The sequence below is a fragment of the Carcharodon carcharias genome, chromosome 2 (assembly GCF_017639515.1).
Source record: "Carcharodon carcharias isolate sCarCar2 chromosome 2, sCarCar2.pri, whole genome shotgun sequence".
In the NCBI taxonomy this organism is placed as follows: domain Eukaryota; kingdom Metazoa; phylum Chordata; class Chondrichthyes; order Lamniformes; family Lamnidae; genus Carcharodon; species Carcharodon carcharias.
The window spans coordinates 136,541,157-136,559,600 of record NC_054468.1 but is presented as its reverse complement, the minus strand read 5'-3'; the positions used below and the strand labels follow the sequence as shown (position 1 = coordinate 136,559,600).

The 18,444-nt window shown below is 41.8% G+C and overlaps 2 protein-coding genes across 2 annotated transcripts in view; one reads left to right on the top strand and one right to left on the bottom strand.

The window, feature by feature from the left end:
* mgme1 (mitochondrial genome maintenance exonuclease 1) overlaps window positions 1–4,079 on the bottom strand; it is a 40,457-nt gene extending 36,378 nt beyond the window's left edge. The window contains exon 1 of the mRNA XM_041203761.1: window positions 3,971–4,079. The gene's annotated coding sequence lies outside the window, so the exon portion shown is untranslated. The remainder of the gene's footprint in view (window positions 1–3,970) is intronic.
* Window positions 4,080–4,317: 238 nt separating this feature from the next.
* Window positions 4,318–18,444, top strand: part of snx5 (sorting nexin 5) — a 50,262-nt gene continuing 36,135 nt past the window's right edge. Inside the window, exons 1-2 of the mRNA XM_041176530.1 lie at window positions 4,318–4,405; window positions 4,503–4,550. Coding sequence (XP_041032464.1) covers window positions 4,512–4,550 — 39 coding nt within the window. The 5' untranslated portion in view covers window positions 4,318–4,405; window positions 4,503–4,511. The remainder of the gene's footprint in view (window positions 4,406–4,502; window positions 4,551–18,444) is intronic.

Here is an 18,444-nt window from a genome sequence, read left to right as displayed (position 1 = left end):
ACTGAACTATTTTTAAAAAATGAAGTTTCGATGGACACGAGTGTCAGAAGGCGTTTGACAGTTTGAAAATTGTATTGACCACGACACCAGTTTTGGCAGTACCCAATTATGCCAAGCAATTTAAGTTGGCCATTGATGCAAGTGATATTGGCATTGGGGCCATATTGTTACAAGAAGATAAAACTGGAATTGAGAACGAGAGGGTACTTTTCACAGAAGTTGAATATACAACAGAGAAGATATTCAACAACCAAAAAGGAGACTCTGGGTCTGTTGTTAACATTGCAGCATTTTGAGATTTACATTGCAAACAATTAGTCAGGAACAATTGTTAATACAGACCACAATTCTTTAAAGTTTCTAGGCAAATTTCAAGAAGTACAAGGTTGTTCAGATGGAGTTTACAACTGCAACCATTTAATCTACAGATTATACATGGGGCTGGACGAGAAAATCTAATTGCAGATGCTATGTCAAGAGTTTGAAGCTCAAAAGGGAAAATTGGACATGTAAAAAACCTGGACACTGGACTGGAATAATTTCTGTTAATATCAAGGATTTGTATGTATATTGCTCTGTTAATGGATGCATCTGGTAATGTAATAATGTGAGGTAGTATAAATAAGATACTTGTAGATAAGGTAGTATAAGATAAGGTAGTATAAGATATATAGATAAGTATAAGAGGTAATGTAAGAAGGGTTAAGAAAATGAACCCATCTTTTTTAATTATGACGGTTCATTTTCCCGAAAGAAGTGGGATGTCATGAAAATATAATAATTTTCATAATATTATTGTGATCTATTGCAAAAGTGGGTTAATAGTGGATTTGGGAGGGTGATTTAATTGAATTGGAGACAGCTGGTCTGGGGGTTTTTAGTTATCAACAAGTAACTAGGTTTGAAACGCTAAATATGTAAACATGGCTGAAATGTTAGAGTATGAAGAACATTTGCATTTTTAGATAAATTAGGTTAGTTTGAATTTCAAAGAGATGGTAAGATCTTACACCTAGCCAGAAGGAGCTTAGCCAGTGTGTTTATTTTTCCCAAATGTTGCTGATATAATATAAACCTTTCATAGTACTAATTTTGAGAAAAGTACAGTTGCAAAAACATATAGGCACAATGGAATTTGCATTAAAAGGGAGAAACATATAAAAATGAGTTGAGGCTTTGTGTAAGAGGGGAAGGCATTCTAAGATCTAATACAAGTGTGAAAAGTCTCCAGCCTCTGTGCATTAAGTTGATATCTACTAGAACCGAAGCTGAGAAAACAACTTGAATTCGACTATTCAAGGTATTTGTGGCTTTGCCTGGGTCTGTTTAAATCTATTTGTTTTTACTGTTGCCTTAACATAGGTGTAACTGGGAGCCAGATTAATTAGGGGTTTTAGGAGTTATTATAGTAGCAATTTGTAGACCTATGTATGTGTTTGAAATCTTTTCTTTTGTTAATAAATTTTTTTAGTTTTCTAAAAACCTCTGAAGTTGCGGTGGTCTTATTACTTCTGAATTCAAGGTACACATCTTGAAATAAAATACAAATTGCAAAACAGTTGTGACCACGTGATCAAGTTTCCCTCATGGTTTTGATCCGGCTGGCACACATCATCTGTAACATCATAACAAGCATTTTAAAAATGTATTTGGTTAGGTGGTAGAAGACAACTTCTCATGAAATCTACACTGACAAACTCGCCTAAAATCATTCAAAAGTTCAATCATAATTAAACTCCTAAAATTTCAAATCAAAGCTGCATGATGGTACACTATAAATCTATTGTGTTGCTTCTGCCAAAACCCATTCATGATTAACGCAGGTGCTATGGTTCATTTTGCAATAACCACCTGTCCTTAACATGTATACTGTTCATATAAACAGGATCCAAAATTTGTATAATATGCAATATAATCTTAACCTGTGAACTATGACATAGTACGCCAACTTTGTTAACTGCAACATCATATTTTATGTATCATAGTGAAGCTCAGAGTTACTCGTGGACCTTGTAAGGTCTCTGAATTATACAAATGCCGCAGATCCAATATTATTTACACATTGGATGATGAGCAGCAAAACATGCCCAAAACATCATGTGCAACAATTGCACTGTCCAGTGGTACTGCAAATGCTGTAAAGTTAAAAGCAAAATACTGCGGATGCCGGAAATCTGAAATAAAAACTGAAAATGCTGGAAAAACTCAGCAGGTCTGACAGCATCTGTAAAGAGAGAGAGAGAGAGAGAGAGAGAGAGAGAGAGAAACAGGGGAATGAAACATTTTAGAAAGTATCCAATGGAGATAGGGAGTTACAACAAGCAATTACATTGCAGTGAACCCCCTGCTCTGTGCTCATTTTAGAAACAGGAGGGGATGCAATCCCTCCAGCCAGTTTCAGTGAGATTATAAACAAAAACAGAATTACCTGGAAAAACTCAGCAGGTCTGGCAGCATCAGCGGAGAAGAAAAGAGTTGACGTTTCGAGTCCTCATGACCCTTCAGCAGAACTGGGTGAATCCAAGGAGAGGAGTGAAATATAAGCTGGTTTAAGGTGTGTGTGTGGGGGGAGTGGGGTTGGTGTTGGGTGTGGGGAGAGAAGTGGAGGGGGGTGGTGTGGTTGTAGGGAGTAAACACCTTATCAAACACCAGGAGAGAAATGGAAAGCAATGAAGGTGAACAAGGCAAAAGAGAGATACGGAAATCTTGTTGCAGAGACGAACAAAACTTCTTCAAGGTAGGCATTTCTTGAACAGCAGCGGCAGTCAATTAAACAAAGAGATAAAAACAAAAAACTGCGGATGCTGGAAATCCAAAACAAAAACAGAATTACCTGGAAACACTCAGCAGGTCTGGCAGCATCGGCAGAGAAGAAAAGAGTTGACGTTTCGAGTCCTCATGACCCTTCAGCAGAACTGGGTGAATCCAAGGAGAAGGGTGAAATCTAAGCTGGTTTAAGGCGCCGATGCTGCCAGACCTGCTGAGCTTTTCCAGGTAATTCTGTTTTTGTTTTGGATTTCCAGCATCTGCAGTTTTTTGTTTTTATCTCTTTGTTTAATTGACTGCCACTGCTCTTCAAAAAATGCCTACCTTGAAGAAGTTTTGTTCGTCTCTGCGACAAGATTTCCGTATCTCTCTTTTGCCTTGTTCACCTTCATTGCTTTCCATTTCTCTCCTGGTGTTTGACAAGGTGTTTACTCCCTACAACCATACCACCCCCCCACCCCACCTTAAACCAGCTTATATTTCACCCCTCTCCTTGGATTCACCCAGTTCTGCTGAAGGGTCATGAGGACTCGAAACATCAACTCTTTTCTTCTCCACTGATGCTGCCAGACCTGCTGAGTTTTTCCAGGTAATTCTTTTTTTTTGTTTTGGATTTCCAGCATCCGCAGTTTTTTGTTTTTATTTCAGTGAGATTATGGCTGATTGGAACTTAACTCCATTTACTGAAGAAGAATCGTACGGATTTGAAACGTTAACTGTTTCTCTCTCTTGAGATACTATTAGACCTAATAAGTTTTTTTCCAGCATTTTCTGTTTTTGTTTCAAATTTCCAGCATCCGCAGTATTTTGCTTTTATCCATTGACTGGTCTTTGCCCCATACAATTCAATACATTTACTCCAAAATCTCAGGCTTAAAGTTCCAATTGACCCCAACATCCACAGATCATTTTTTTTGGAGAGGTGAGTGGCGGTGGGGGAAGAAAATTTCAGATTTCCACTCCCATTTCTGAATGGCCCGGCTCCAACTTCAATGTTTTACACCCGTAATTCTGGATGTCCCCACCCGAGTAAACAGTTTCTCATTATTGATTCAATCCCGCCGACACACAAAACGGCTGCGGCCTGAATCAAAACCCTAGTGACTGAGAGGCCCAGTGGTGGTGCGGAAGTCTGAACCCAGCCGGAATAGAGCCACAAGATGCGCTCATTTCACTACAAGTCCGAATGAATAAACGCACTTACTTCCGAACGGGTCCTGGACGGCCAGCACGCGCTTAAGTGCCTGGGGGAGATGTGGAAGCGGTGCCTGTTGGGAATTGTTGTTCGAGTCTACGCTACGCGTGACGATCCGGCCGGCCAAAAGCACTACAACTCCCAGAATGCAAAACGGAGGTGGTGTGGAGGGCAAGCTCTCACGCCAGCGCAGTCCAAACCATCCTCAGAACTTGAAGCGTGCGTCGTAACGCAACGGGCCCGCGCGGCTCGCCCCTATTTGTGTTCATTCCGGTCACGTCGCTCTGATTGAGCGACACAGCCTCAGACCAATGGAAGCTCAGCAATGGGCGGAGGCGGGCAATCGCTGCACCAATGGGAAGGCGGTAAAGGCGGGGCCTTTGAGCAGAGTTGAACTGACAGCGCAGTGCCGGGAGGTTGGGTGAGCTGTTGGGGGAGACTGAGGTTGGTTGGATTGAGTTAACTTCTCAGTCATGGGAAATCGGGGGGCGGAAAATGAAAGCGTGTCGCCTATTTTAACCTTAATGTTTTTCCTTTGCAGAAGGGAGGAATGTTTGACAGTCCTGCTGACCTGAGTGAGGGGAATAAGGTATGTGAGGTGTGGTTTGAAGAGCAGTCACTTGGCTGTTTCCTGTTTGTTCATAAACAATATCCTTCAAGCTTCTGCTGCAAGTTTTTGGATTTGCTGCAACCTAAAAGTGGTGAGCGATGTGTTTCTGGGTGTAGGTCAGGGTATTTTAAAGAAGAGTTATGTCATTATGCTTCTGCTTTTGTTTGTAGATCTGTTTAATAAAAACAATTGGCAAGTAACTTTTTATAATAGCCACGATGAGATGTACTCTCACTGGATCTGATATGCCGTCTATGTTTAAGAATTCATTATTGTTTTTAATGTTGGAAATCTAGCTGATGTTTTTAACTTTTTTGTTGCATTGTTTTGCAGTTTGAGTCTGCATTTATTTTCTGTCTCCTCACACCCTCTTTTTCTCCATTCCAGTTCAAAAGATAGAGCAAAAGTATTTTAAAAGAGAGATGGACTTTCTTTTTCCTACAATTACAAGTGACTTAATTTTGAAAAGCATTTTGTTTGACTGTAAGGTGCTTTGGGATGTCCTGAGGTTGTGAAAGTGTATATATATTTGCAAGTTTTTTTGTGCCATGCTTTTCCTGACCTCGGGACATCCCAAAATAATTAAATATATTGAAATGTAGTCACTTGTAACGTAGGTAACTTTATAAACATGGTGCAAGGTATCGAGAAAGAGTAACTTGCTGTTACTCATTTGAATTGAGTACAGCTGTGCTCAATTTTCTTGACTTACCCTTTTGCAATGGCTTGTAACTAAAATACAATTAAAAACCTTTGTCCACTTCTCCTTTGTAAACTCAGGAATTAGTCCTTTTTGAAATTATGGGCATTTGAGTATACTTCAGACCTTAAAACTAATGTTGACTGTTTTGGTATGTGTTTTTTTCAGTTTGAAAAAATACGTAGAATGGCTCAGCAAAGGCTTTCTGGCCTTCGGTATAATTAGCTCCACTATCCTTTTTCCAACTAATCTTGGACATATTTTTGCTTTAAATGTTTATTCAATTTCTTTTTGAAAGTTACTACTGAATCTGCTTCCATCACCCTTTAAGGCAGTGCACTCCTGATCACAACTTGCTTTTTAAAAAAATTTCCCTCGTGTTATCTCTGGTTCTTTAGCCAATTATCTTAAATCTGTGTCCTCTAGTTCTGCTGATGGAAATGATTTCTCTTTTTTCCTCTGTCAAAACATTCATGATTTTGAACATCAGTTCTCCCCCTAACCATCTCTGCTCTAATGAGAATAACCCAAGTTTCACCTAAACTGTAGTCCCTCATCACTGGTACCATTCCAGTAAATCTCTTCTCCATTTCTAAAGCCTTGATGTCCTTCCTGGAAGTGAAACCCGAATTGAACACCATATTCCAGCTAAAACCTAACCAGTGTTTTATAAATCAGCATAACTTGTGCTTTTTTTACTCCATGCCTTTATTAATAGATCCCAGGATGTCATGCTTTCTAAATATCCTTCTAATTTTTCCTTCATAATTTATATTTAAATAGCACCTTTTAACATAATAAAAATAAGGCTTTAACAGAAGCATTATAAAACAAAATATGACAGGGTCACATGAGATATTGGGTCAGATGACCAAAGGTTTGGTCAAAGAGAGGTTATAAAGAGTGTCTTAAAGGAGGAAAGTGAATCGGAGAGGTTTAGGGCCGGAGCTTAGGGCCTAAGCAACTGAAGGCGCAGCCATCTATGGTGGAGCAGTTAAAATCAGAGAAACTTGGGAGACTCTGGAGGCCAGAAATAGATGAGTGCAGATATCTCGGAGGAGGTTATAGACATAAGGAGACTGAGGCTGTGGAGGGATTTGAAAACATGAGTGAGAATTTTAAAATCAAGATGTTGCTTAACTGGGAGCCACACGAGTTGCAGAGAATTGGATGGGAAGTTTATGGAGAGTAGAATGAGACACCAGTCAGGAGTGTTTTGAACAGTTAAGTCTAGAGGTAACAAAGGCACAAGTGAAGGTTTCAGCAGCAAATCAGCTGAGAAAGGGCCAAATTTGGGCAATGTTATGGAGTTGCATTATTAAGGGAGTGCTGCACTGTCAGAGGTGCTGTCTTTCAGATGAGTTGTTAAACTGAAGCCCCACCTACTTGCTCACATATATGTAAAAGATGCCATGACACTATTTTTGAAGAACAGGCGAGTTCTCTTGGTGTCCTGGCCAATATTTATCCCTCAGTTGACAAATCAATAACGTTATCTGGCAGTTATCAAATTGGACCTTGCTGTGTATGAATTGGCTGTTGAATTTCCTGCAATAAAACAGTAACAGTACACTGAGATGTCCAATCGACAAGAAAAGCGCCATATAATAATGCATGTCTGTCTTGCCCTTCAAGATTGCAAGCAGACTGTTGCCAGGGAGAGGGATGAAGTCAGTAGCTTAGGAGCACAGTTTGGAGCGAGGGCTGAAAAGAGTCGCTTCATTCTTCCCAATATTCCATTGGAGGAAATTTCCTTCTAATTGGTACTGGATAAGCAGTCTGATAATTTAGCAACAGTGGAGGAGTCAAGTGGTAGTGAGGTAGAACTAGTTGTCATCAGCATACTTGTGAAAACTGACGTTGTGCTTTTGGACGAGGGGCAGCATGTAGATGAGAAATAAAAGGAAGCCAAGAATAGCTCATTGGGGGGGGGGGGGGGGGGGGGGGGGGGGGAGAGACACAAGGTGAGGAAGTGGAAAGAAAAGCCTTTGCAAGTGAAACTCTGGCCATGATTAGATAGATTTAAAAAATGGATTCAGGTGAGAGCAATCCCACCCAGCTGGGCGACAGTGGAGAAGTGTTGAAGGATGGTGTGGTCAACCATTTCACAAGCTGCAGACAGATCAAGAGGAACGAGGACAGATAGTTTGTCACAGTCATATGGGTATTATTTGTGACCTTAGCAAGAGGTATTTCTGTTCAGGGGCGGAAACCTGATTGGAGGGATTCAAAATGATATTCTCGGAAAGATAGAATCAGATTTAGGAGGCAGCAACACATTCAAAGATTTTGGAGAGGGAAGGGAGGTTGAAGTTGGAGTAGTATTTTGAAAGGACAGTGAGGTGAAAGTTTTTTTTAAGGAGAGGGGTGATGCAGATTTGAAGGGTGAGAGGCATTGACAATATTGGCTAGCATGGGGACCAGGAGCGGGAGGTTGGGTGGTCAGCAGTTTCGGGGGAATAGGGTCAAGGGAGCTGGATGTGGGTCCCGTGGACAAAATGAGCTTGGAGAGAGAATGAGGGGAGATAGGAGAGAAGCTAGAGAAATATGCAAGGTTGGGGCTCTGGCTGGGGGAAGTACTAGAGGAGGTTTGGCCCAGTGGGCTAGTGGAAGGAAGGCAGCTGATCAGCTTATCTCAGCCTTGGAGTCAAAGAAGCCTATGGGCTCCTTGTATTTATTGTTGTCACCTTCAAAGATTTGTGTACGTATAAAACCAAGACTTGCTGTTCCTCAGCCCTCTTTAAAGTTGTACAATTTAGTTTATATTGCCTCTTCTCATTTGTCTCACCAAAGTGTATCACTCCATGCTCTGGTGCATTAAATAGAATTTACAATGTGTCTGCCTATTAATCAACCTGCGATTTTCTGAAGTCTGTTACTATGTCTCCCATCTTACTACATTCCTGAGTTTTGTGGCAAAACTTGAAATTATGCTCTATACCCAACTCCAGGTCAGTAATATGTATCAAAAAGAGCAGCAGTCCTAATAATCTGGTGTTCTGTAGGGATGGGTATATTTCCATCCATTCTGAAAAATAACCCTTCCTTACTCCTGTCTGTTTCTGTCCTTTAGCCAATTTTGTATCCATGCTGTCACTGTTCCCTTAATTCCATGGGCTTTAATTTTGCTAATAAGCTGAGTTTTGTGGTACTCTTGTTTTTCTCAGTTCATATACAGAATTTCCACTCTGCTCTGCCCTCAACAATGCTCGCTGTTGCCTCATCCAAGAACTCAATAAAATTAGTCGGATATGATTTGTTGTTAACAAATCTGTGCTGGATTACGTTAATTAGTCTGTACTTTTCCAAATGCCAATTAATTTTGTCCTGGTATTTTGTCACAATTTTTACAGCACTGACTGACTGGGCTGTAGTTGCTGGGTTTATCCCTCTCCCTTCTCTGAAACAGGGGTGTAACATTTAAATTGTCCAGTCCTCTGGCACCACCCCCATATCTAAGGAGGATTGGAAGATTGTAGTTAGAGCCTCTGCAATTTCCATGTAAAGTGGTTATATTACTTTCAATTGTACTAGTATTGAAATTTACTGTGGTGTCAGTGTGATGTGTTTATTTCCTGCAACAATGGTGTAAAAATGCATTCTAAATCCGGTCAGGCTTCAAGCTGTTGCTATGACTTCAGAACCTTAACATGACGGAGATGGTGGCATAGTGGTAATGTCACCCAACGAGTAATCCAGAGGCCCAGTCTAATGCCTGGGGACGTAAATTCGAATCCCATTACGGTAGCTGGTGAAATTTAAACTCAACTGATAAATCTGGAATATAAAGCTAGTCTCAGTAATGGTGTCAATGAAACTATCATTGTTGTAAAAACCCACCTGGTTCGCTCATGTCCTTTAGGGAAGGAAATCTGCCATCTTTACCTGGTCTGGCCTGCATGTGACTCCAGACTCTCAGCAATGTGGTGGACTCGGGGGTGGGGGGGAGTGGATTTTAGTAAAATAAGGCAGGATCTAGCCAAGGTAGACTGGGAACAGATACTTGTGGGGAAATGTGTGCGTGCGTGTGCGTTCAAAAAGGAAATGGGGAGGGTACAGGCTCCACATGTTCCCTCTAGGGTGATAGGAAAGAGTAACAAGCCCAGGGAACCAAGGATGACCAGAGATATTCAGGTTACAATGAGAAGGAAAAAAGAGGCTTTTAGCAGGTACAAGGGAAGCAAATTAGTGGAGTACAGGAAGTGCAGGGTGGAGCTTAAGAAAGCAGTTAGGAGAACAAAGGGGATATGAGAAAGCTCTGGCTGGTAAAAGTAGCGAAAATCCCAAGATATTCTATAAGTATATCAATGGCAAGAGGGAAAGAGTAGGGCCCATAAGGGACCAAAGGAGAAATCTATGGGTGGAGCCAGATGACATTGCTAGAGTGTTGAATGAATACTTCACATCCGTCTTCACCCAAGAGAATGAGGGTGAAGGTATCGCACTCAGGGAGCAAGACTGTGAGGTTCTTAAGCAAATTGGTATAGGGAGTGACAAGGTATTGGTGGTGTCTCCAGGTCTGGATGATTTGTGTCCCAGATTGCTGAGGAAGGCAAGGGAGGAGATCGCAGGGGCTCTGACCCAAATTTTTAATTCCTCCTTGGCCACGGGTGAGGTGCCAGAGGACTGGAGAACAGCCAATGTGGTTCCGCTATTTAAGAAGGGTATTAGAGAGAAGCCAGGGAACCACAGGCCAATGAGTCTCACATCAGTGGGAGGGAAACTATTGGAGAAAATTCTGAAGGTGAGAATCTATCTCCACTTGGAGAGGCAAGGTTTGATCAGGGATAGTCAGCATAGCTTTGTCAGTGGGAGGTCATGCCTAACAAATTTGGTGAATTTTTTGAGGAGGTGACCAGGTGTGTGGATGAGAGCAGTGTAGTTTATATGGATTTCAGCAAAGCCTTTGACAAGGTCCTACATGGGAGACTTATAAAGAAGGCAAATGCATATGGGATACAAGGTAATTTAATAAGGTGGATTCAAAATTGGCTTAGTTGTAGGAGACAGAGGGTGATGACAGAGGGATGCTTTAGTGACTGGAAGCCAGTGTCCAGTGGCATACCACAGGGATCTGTGCTGGGTCCCCTATTATTTGTCATTAATATAAATGATATGGATGACTATATGGGGGGTTAGTCATAAAGATGACACAAAGATTGGTTAACAGTGAGGTTGTGTGTCTTGGGCTACAGGAAGATATAGATGGGATTGTCGAATGGGCAGATTGAATGGGCAGATAAGTGGCAGATGGAATTTAACCCTTAAAAGTGGGAGGTGATACACTTTGGAAGGAGTAATTCGATAAAGAAGTATTCAATGAACGACTTGACACTAGGAAGTTCTGAGGAACAAACAGACTTTGGCGTGTGTGTCCATAGATCCCTGAAGGCGGAGGGGCATATTAGTGGGGTGGTGAAAAAGGCATATGGGACACTTGCCTTATCAATTGAGGCATAGATTACAAAAGTTGGGAGGTCATATTGGAGCTGTATCGAACTTTGGTGAGGCCACAGCTGGAGTACTGTGTGCAGTTCTGGTCGCCACATTATAGGAAGGATGTGATTGCACTGGAGGGGGTGCAGTGGAGATTCACCAGGATGTTGCCTGGGATGAAACATTTGAGTTATGAAGAGAGGTTGGATAGACTTGGGTTGTTTTCATTGGAGCAGAGAAGACTGAGGGGCGACCTGATCGAGGTGTACAAGATTGAGGGGCATGGACAGGATGGGTAGGGAGCAGTTGTTCCCCTTAGTTGAAGGGTCAGTCACGAGGGGACATAAGTTCAAGGTGAGGGGCAGGAGGTTTAGGGGGGATGTGAGGAAAAACATTTTTACCCAGAGGGTGTTGATCGTCTGGAATGCACTGCCTGGGAGGGTGGTGGAGGCGGGTTGCCTCACATTCTTTAAAAAGTACCTGGATGAGCACTTGGCACGTCATAACATTCAAGGCTATGGGCCAAGTGCTGGTAAATGGGATTAGGTAGGTCAGGTGTTTCTCATGTGTCGGTGCAGACTCGATGGGCAGAAGGGCCTCTTCTGCACTGAGATTCTGTGAATAAAAAAAAAGACTCTTAAATGCCCTCTGAAATGATCAGCAAGCCACTCATTTCAAGGGCAATTAAGGATGGGCAACAAATGCTGGCTTTGCCAGCCACACCCACATCCCATGAAAGAATAAAGAAAAAAAACATAAACACTGCACCAGTTTACTGTTAGTGCAGAGCTGAAAGTGCTTTGCAGCAACGCTGAACTTGGAATGATTAGTTAGCCACAATTTTGTGAATGCTTAAAACCGGTAAAATCAAGGTGTTCTTGTAATTGTATCTGTTTCTCTAACTTTAATATAATTGACTGAAGAACCATATTTTAAAATAATTATAAAAATGTGCAGCTCCCTGGGTATCTCAGACCTTATCCACTAAGCAAATAGCTGGGCTGTACAGAAGAGGAGGATTCCAGGTTTCCAGATTCAATCCCAGGCCTGTGCTAACTTCACCCTAGGCTGGTAGCTGAAACACCAAGACTGGCCAGAGAGGGCAAATTTGCCAGGGTGCCAGATTTTTTTTTTATTATTCATTCATGGGATGTGGGCCTCGCTGGCTAGGCCAGCACTTATTACCCATTCCTAGTTGCCCTAGTTCAGAGGGCATTTAGCAGTCAACCACATTGCTGTGGGTCTGGAGTCACATGTAAGCCGGGCCAGGTAAAGACAGCAGATTTTCCTTCCCTGAAGGACATTATTGAGCAACCTCCTGTTGGAAAAGTAGACATTGGGGAAGGACAAGATTGAGCTTGTCTGTGATGCCACCACATCAGAACTCGCTGATTCAAGGAAGAATTCAAGAGAAGCATCCTTATGAATGGTTAGAACGTGGAACTAGCTATCACATGGAGTAGTTGAGGCAGTTAGCATAGATTCCTTTACAAGGAAGTTGTTGAAATAGCCTCAATTGGAAATTTTTTTTTAAAAAGCTTTTAAACCAGTTTTTTTTTCAAGGCTACACTTTTTTAGTGTATTAAAAGAACTCTGCCTGAATTTGTTGATGACTGAAAAATTGTGCTTTTGGTTGAGTACTTGACCACATGATGAATTGTGCTTGTTTATTGCTGTGGATCAATAACTGCAGTGCATTTATAGTGTTGTAATTAAAACTATAAATTTGTCTTTTACACAGCCTCCACCACATAAAACTCCCATCTTTGAAATGGATGGTCACTTACATCTGCCAAAGCAAGATAGCTATTAGGCATTTGTATTAACATTGCCAGTTATAGCGTCTTAATTGCCCTGTTAATCTCAGGAAGAAGTAGCCGTGTTAACTCGTTGCAATGTTGTATGAGTGAAATTCAGTTGAAAAATTGCAGGTTTTTCAAAGAATATTTCATGTGCAATAATCTTGCAGTCAGTAAAAAAAAATTTCCCTAATCAGGTATTTGGATTCTTTAAATGGTCCTTCAGTGAAGGAGTTATTGAATGCTTAGACTAAGCCACATCAACAGTTGAAATCAGCAAGGACCTGTCCCAAGGCCTGCGGGGCTTCTAATGATTCCCACCTTTACATAGCACAGCAATGAGTTCTGACATTGAGAGGTGTCCAGTTTGAGGCTGTTTACACTCTAACTGTGACATCTGTTTGAGGCCATTTCACTTCATATCAACCCTCATCAAAATAGTAAATCAAACCCAGTCAGGGCTCAACTTGACCTGAGAGCAAATTGGAGTGAGATTCCTTGAAGAAAGGATCATTGGAAATTTGAATAAACCCATTCAAATGAGTAATGTTATAGCAGGTATGTTTTATGGTTTTGCTGCTACTGTGGGAGTCATAACCAACCTGTAGTGTACAGAGTAAATCATTAAAAGGAGCAGGTGATTTGCAGCAAGGGACATGCTGCTGCAAGAGCATTTTATACAGCTCTTGTTGATGGGGACTGTAAATAAAGCATATTGACAAAATCTGTCAATGGGCTCATAGTGATTTGCATTTGTATAGCCCAAATTGTATGTCCCTAAGTGCTTCACAACCATTGAAGTATTTTTCAAGTGTAGTCACTGTTGTAACACAGTAAACATGACAGCCAATTTGTGTACAGCAAGTTCCCACATACAGCAATGTGGTGACGACCAGATAATCTGTTTTAGTGATGTAGATTGAGGAATAAATGTTGACCAGGACATTGGGAAACTTGTCTCGTAAATAGTGCCAGGGAATATTTTGCATCTAACTGTGGGGCCTGGGTTTAATGTATCATCTGAAAGGCACTATCTCCAGCTCCATCTGCATTTCACTGGAGTGTCGGCCTATATTTTGTGCTCTAATTATAAGCCAACTTTGCAAGGACACTTGTCCATTTGAGCGGAAAAGAATCCTGTAATCTGTCTCTATTTATTAACACCTAAGAATTACCTAATTTTTTTCCATTTACCTAGTGTGCAGTTTTGGGCTTAATAAGATTTTCATTGACTCCAACATTACTGAAGCATTACTCCGTTATGCTGGCCACCATGTATTCCAGGCAAATTTCATTTGCAAGCCTGAGCCTTCATTAAGTGGCTGGGAAGGTATAATGGGATGGTGCTATAAGATTACTCAGTTTTGCAAAATGCTTGTATTAAAAGTAAAATAATTTAAAAGTGCATTACAAAACCCTTTTTGACACATCGAATTCTGACTACTTGTTCAGTTTTCTATGACTTAGAATACAACTATGGCTAGAACACTTGGTTTGCATTTTTTTTTTAAACAAAAGATAATTAATGTATCAAAAATGTGAGATGCTGGGATCACTCAACAGGTCAGACAACATCTGTGGAGCAAATGAAAGTTAATGTTGCAGGTCAGTGATCCTTTATCGGAACTAAAGGGTGTTGAACAGCTTTTAAATAAATACAGAACTGGGAAAAGGGGATAAGGAAAAGAACAAAAGGGATGTCTGATTGGATGGAGAGTAGAAGTGACGAAAGAATTGATGTATAATCTGACATGTACCTAATGAAACCTGCTTGTGGGACAGAGCCTTGTCTTAATGGACACAAAAGAGAACTGAGGGCAGTGAGGTGGAGTGCCGTATAGTTGATGTGGTAACTAGAAGTGAATACTTTGGTTTTTCCGATGGTTGAGAAGGAAGAAACAATCCAAAAATCATGTTGTCCTGCAAAAAAAAACCCACTTGAATTCCACCAGGCATCTTTTTTTCTGCCTTGGAACCTAAAGCTTGATGTTTGAATGGTGTTGCTTCAAGGAGTAGCAATGTTTTTCTTATGTGTGTGTTGCTTCAAGGAGTAGCAATGTCTTTCTTACGTGTGTGTTGCTTCAAGGAGTAGCAATGTCTTTCTTATGTGTGTGTTGCTTCAAGGAGTAGCAATGTCTTTCTTACGTGTGTGTTGCTTCAAGGAGTAGCAATGTCTTTCTTACGTGTGTGCACACCATTCATCCCAGTCGTCTTTTGAATTGAGAAGCGAAGCTATGTAGTTTGGACTTATTGCCACCGGGCATTGTGGTGACCCCTCTCATTTTGATGTAGATTTTATTGAACCCCACAAAGCACTTTCTATATTTTCTTAGTTTTTGCACTAGTTTAAAAAGAAAGCTGACCCTCCAGCGCTGTAATGGAGTGCTGCATTGCCATTTTTTTGTGTGATTTGTTAAGTTGCAGCATTGTTTGCCCTCTCAAGTGGATGTCAAGATCCCATGGCATTACTCAAAGAATGAGAGAACCTCCAATAATCTGGCCAATAATTATCACTCAGTCAACATTACTATAACACATGACTTAGTCATTAGCACGAGTCAGCTGTTTGTGGGAATCTTGCTGTGTGCAAATTAGCTCCCACGCTCACTCTGTTACAGCAATAACTACACTCCAAAAGTACTTCACTGGCTCTAACATTTTGGGACGTTCTGAAGTTGTGGAAGGTGTTGTAAAAGTTGAAGGCTTTGTCTTGTTTTTATTTGTAATTTGGTTCTGTCTATGTCTGTTTTTCTTTTAAATATTGAGAATCTCAAGAGTTCCAATCTCAGATGTTCTGTGAGGCCACATTATTTATTGATGCAAATATAAAAACAAAAAAACTGCGGATGCTGGAAATCCAAAACAAAAACAGAATTACCTGGAAAAACTCAGCAGGTCTGGCAGCATCGGCAGAGAAGAAAAGAGTTGACGTTTCGAGTCCTCGTGACCCTTCGACAGAACTTGAGTTCGAGTCCAAGAAAGAGTTGAAATATAAGCTGGTTTAAGGTGTGGTGGTGGTGGTGGTGGTGGGGGGGGAGAAGTGGGGGGGTGGGGGGTGGTGGAGGGGGGGTGGTGTGATTGTAGGGACAAACAAGCAGTGATAGAAGCAGATCATCAAAAGATGTCACCAACAATAGAACAAAAGAACACATAGGTGTTAAAGTTGGTGATATTATCTAAATGAATGTGCTAATTAAGAATGGATGGTAGGGCACTCAAGGTATAGCTCTAGTGGGGGTAGGGAAAGCATAAAATATTTTAAAATACTTAATAATGGAAATAAGTGGGAAAAGAAAAATCTATATAATTTATTGGAAAAAAAACAAAAGGAAGGGGGAAACAGAAAGGGGGTGGGGATGGAGGAGGGAGCTCAAGACCTAAAGTTGTTGAATTCAATATTCAGTCCGGAAGGCTGTAAAGTGCCTAGTCGGAAGATGAGGTGTTGTTCCTCCAGTTTGCGTTGGGCTTCACTGGAACAATGCAGCAAGCCAAGGACAGACATGTGGGCAAGAGAGCAGGGTGGAGTGTTAAAATGGCAAGCGACAGGGAGGTTTGGGTCATTCTTGCGGACAGACTGCAGGTGTTCTGCAAAGCGGTCGCCCAGCTTACGTTTGGTCTCTCCAATGTAGAGGAGACCACATTGGGAGCAACGAATGCAGTAGACTAAGTTGGGGGAAATGCAAGTGAAATGCTGCTTCACTTGAAAGGAGTGTTTGGGTCCTTGGACGGTGAGGAGAGAGGAAGTGAAGGGGCAGGTGTTGCATCTTTTGCATGGGCATGGGGTGGTGCCATAGGAGGGGGTTGAGGAGTACGGGGTGATGGAGGAGTGGACCAGGGTGTCCCGGAGGGACCGATCCCTATGGAATGCCGACAGGGGGGTGTGAAGGGAAGATGTGTTTGGTGGTGGCATCATGCTGGAGTTGGCGGAAATGGCAGAGGATGATCCTTTGCATACGGAGGCTGGTGCGGTGATAAGTGAGGACAAGGGGGACCCTATCATGTTTCTGGGAGGGAGGAGAAGGCGTGAGGGCGGATGCGCGGGAGATGGGCCGGACACGGTTGAGGGCCCTGTCAACGACCGTGGGTGGAAAACCTCGGTTAAGGAAGAAGGACATGTCAGAGGAACTGTTTTTGAAGGTAGCATCATCGGAACAGATGCAACGGAGGCGAAGGAACTGAGAGAATGGGATGGAGTCCTTACAGGAAGCGGGGTGTTAGGAGCTGTAGTCGAGGTGGCTGTGGGAGTCGGTGGGTTTGTAATGGATATTGGTGGACAGTCTATCACCAGAGATTGAGACAGAGAGGTCAAGGAAGGGAAGGGAAGTGTCAGAGATGGACAACGTGAAAATGATGGAGGGGTGGAGATTGGAAGCAAAATTAATAAATTTTTCCAAGTCCCGACAAGAGCATGAAGCAGCACTGAAGTAATCATCGATGTACCGGAGAAAGAGTTGTGGAAGGGGGCCGGAGTAGGACTGGAACAAGGAATGTTCCACATACCCCATAAAGAGACAGGCATAGCTGGGGCCATGCAGTGGATGACATGTTACATATTGTATGGTGGTTTTGCAGGGATGATGAAATAGTTGTAGTATGTTCATCATAGCCACAAGCAGAATGGCAGCCCTAATAATGAGTTTATTGAAGAATTATAAGTAATCGCAGCCATGAAATTGGATATCCTACCATGCACAATACCAAGGGGAAGGCAGAGAGTGGTGCTATGTGCTTTTTTTTTTCATGGATTACTGAAAAGATTTTTATGTAATGGTGTTGGTGCCCTTTGGTATGGGTAATGTATTGCTTACAAATCAGCTTTGTGTGTTGCTAAATAAATCAGCAGCAGCAAACCCCCCCCCCCCCCACCGGCCCTCTGTTAATGAAACAAAAGCTGCATGGTGTTCTGAGGGCAAGGAAGCTGGTCTGTTTAATGTAGATGGTGCTTTATTTCGTGATAGGAAAAGTTTGAAAATGGGTGATCTGTCAGTTCTAGATAGTAACTACTTGTCTTCAATTAATTTTGGTGCATGTTGTATCTCTGGCTTTGCCTTGTTTGGGTGAGTTTTGCTGTTTGCCTGCCAGGTTGAGGGGGTTCATCCTACTGGGGTGGAAAGAAGAACAAATTTGTGACAAAAGTAGGAGTCCTGTCTTTCGCCTTCTCAGAACTATGCAAAATTAATAGAGATACACAATGGTGGTTGAGATACAAAACAAAGTTGCTATTCACAACCCACTTGATAAAGGATATCCTTTGGCAGAGGGAAACATGTTTATTTTTTAAATTCAGCTTTTGACATGATGCATAGATTCAAATTATGGCAATAAATGAAAATAGCCTATGGTTGGGGAGAGGGACACACGGTTGTAGGCCAGTTACTGCTTCAATTTTAAGTTGGTTTAAATCAGTGGTTCCATGGGGTAAATGTCATCCTACTGCTAAGTAATCTTTAATTCTGATGTGAATGTAAGCAGACTTTCTCAGTTCTTGCTTGTGAAGGCTATATGAAGCATTTATTCTAAAAGATGCATTCAAGACTGCAGACTGCTAAGGGAAGGAAGAGACCCAGTTACTTCATCAAAGAAAACTGAATACCAAGAAACTTTCTGGAAATAAGCTCTTTCTCTGAGAATTGATAACTGCCAATGTTCCTGCATTGAAGGGTTTCCATCTGGGGACTAATGCTTTTTTTATTTGTTTATATGATGTGAGCATTGCTGGCAAGGTCAGCATTTATTGCCCATTCTTAATTGCAATTGAGAATCTGGTGGTGAGCCGTTGCCTTCAACTACTGCAGTCCATGTGGTGTAGGTAAACTCGCAGAACTGATTGGGAGGGAGTTCCAGGATTTTGACCCAGTGACAGTAAAGAAGCAGCGATATGGTCCCAAGTCAGAATGATGTAAGGCTTGGAGGGGAACTTGCAGGTGATGGTGTTCCC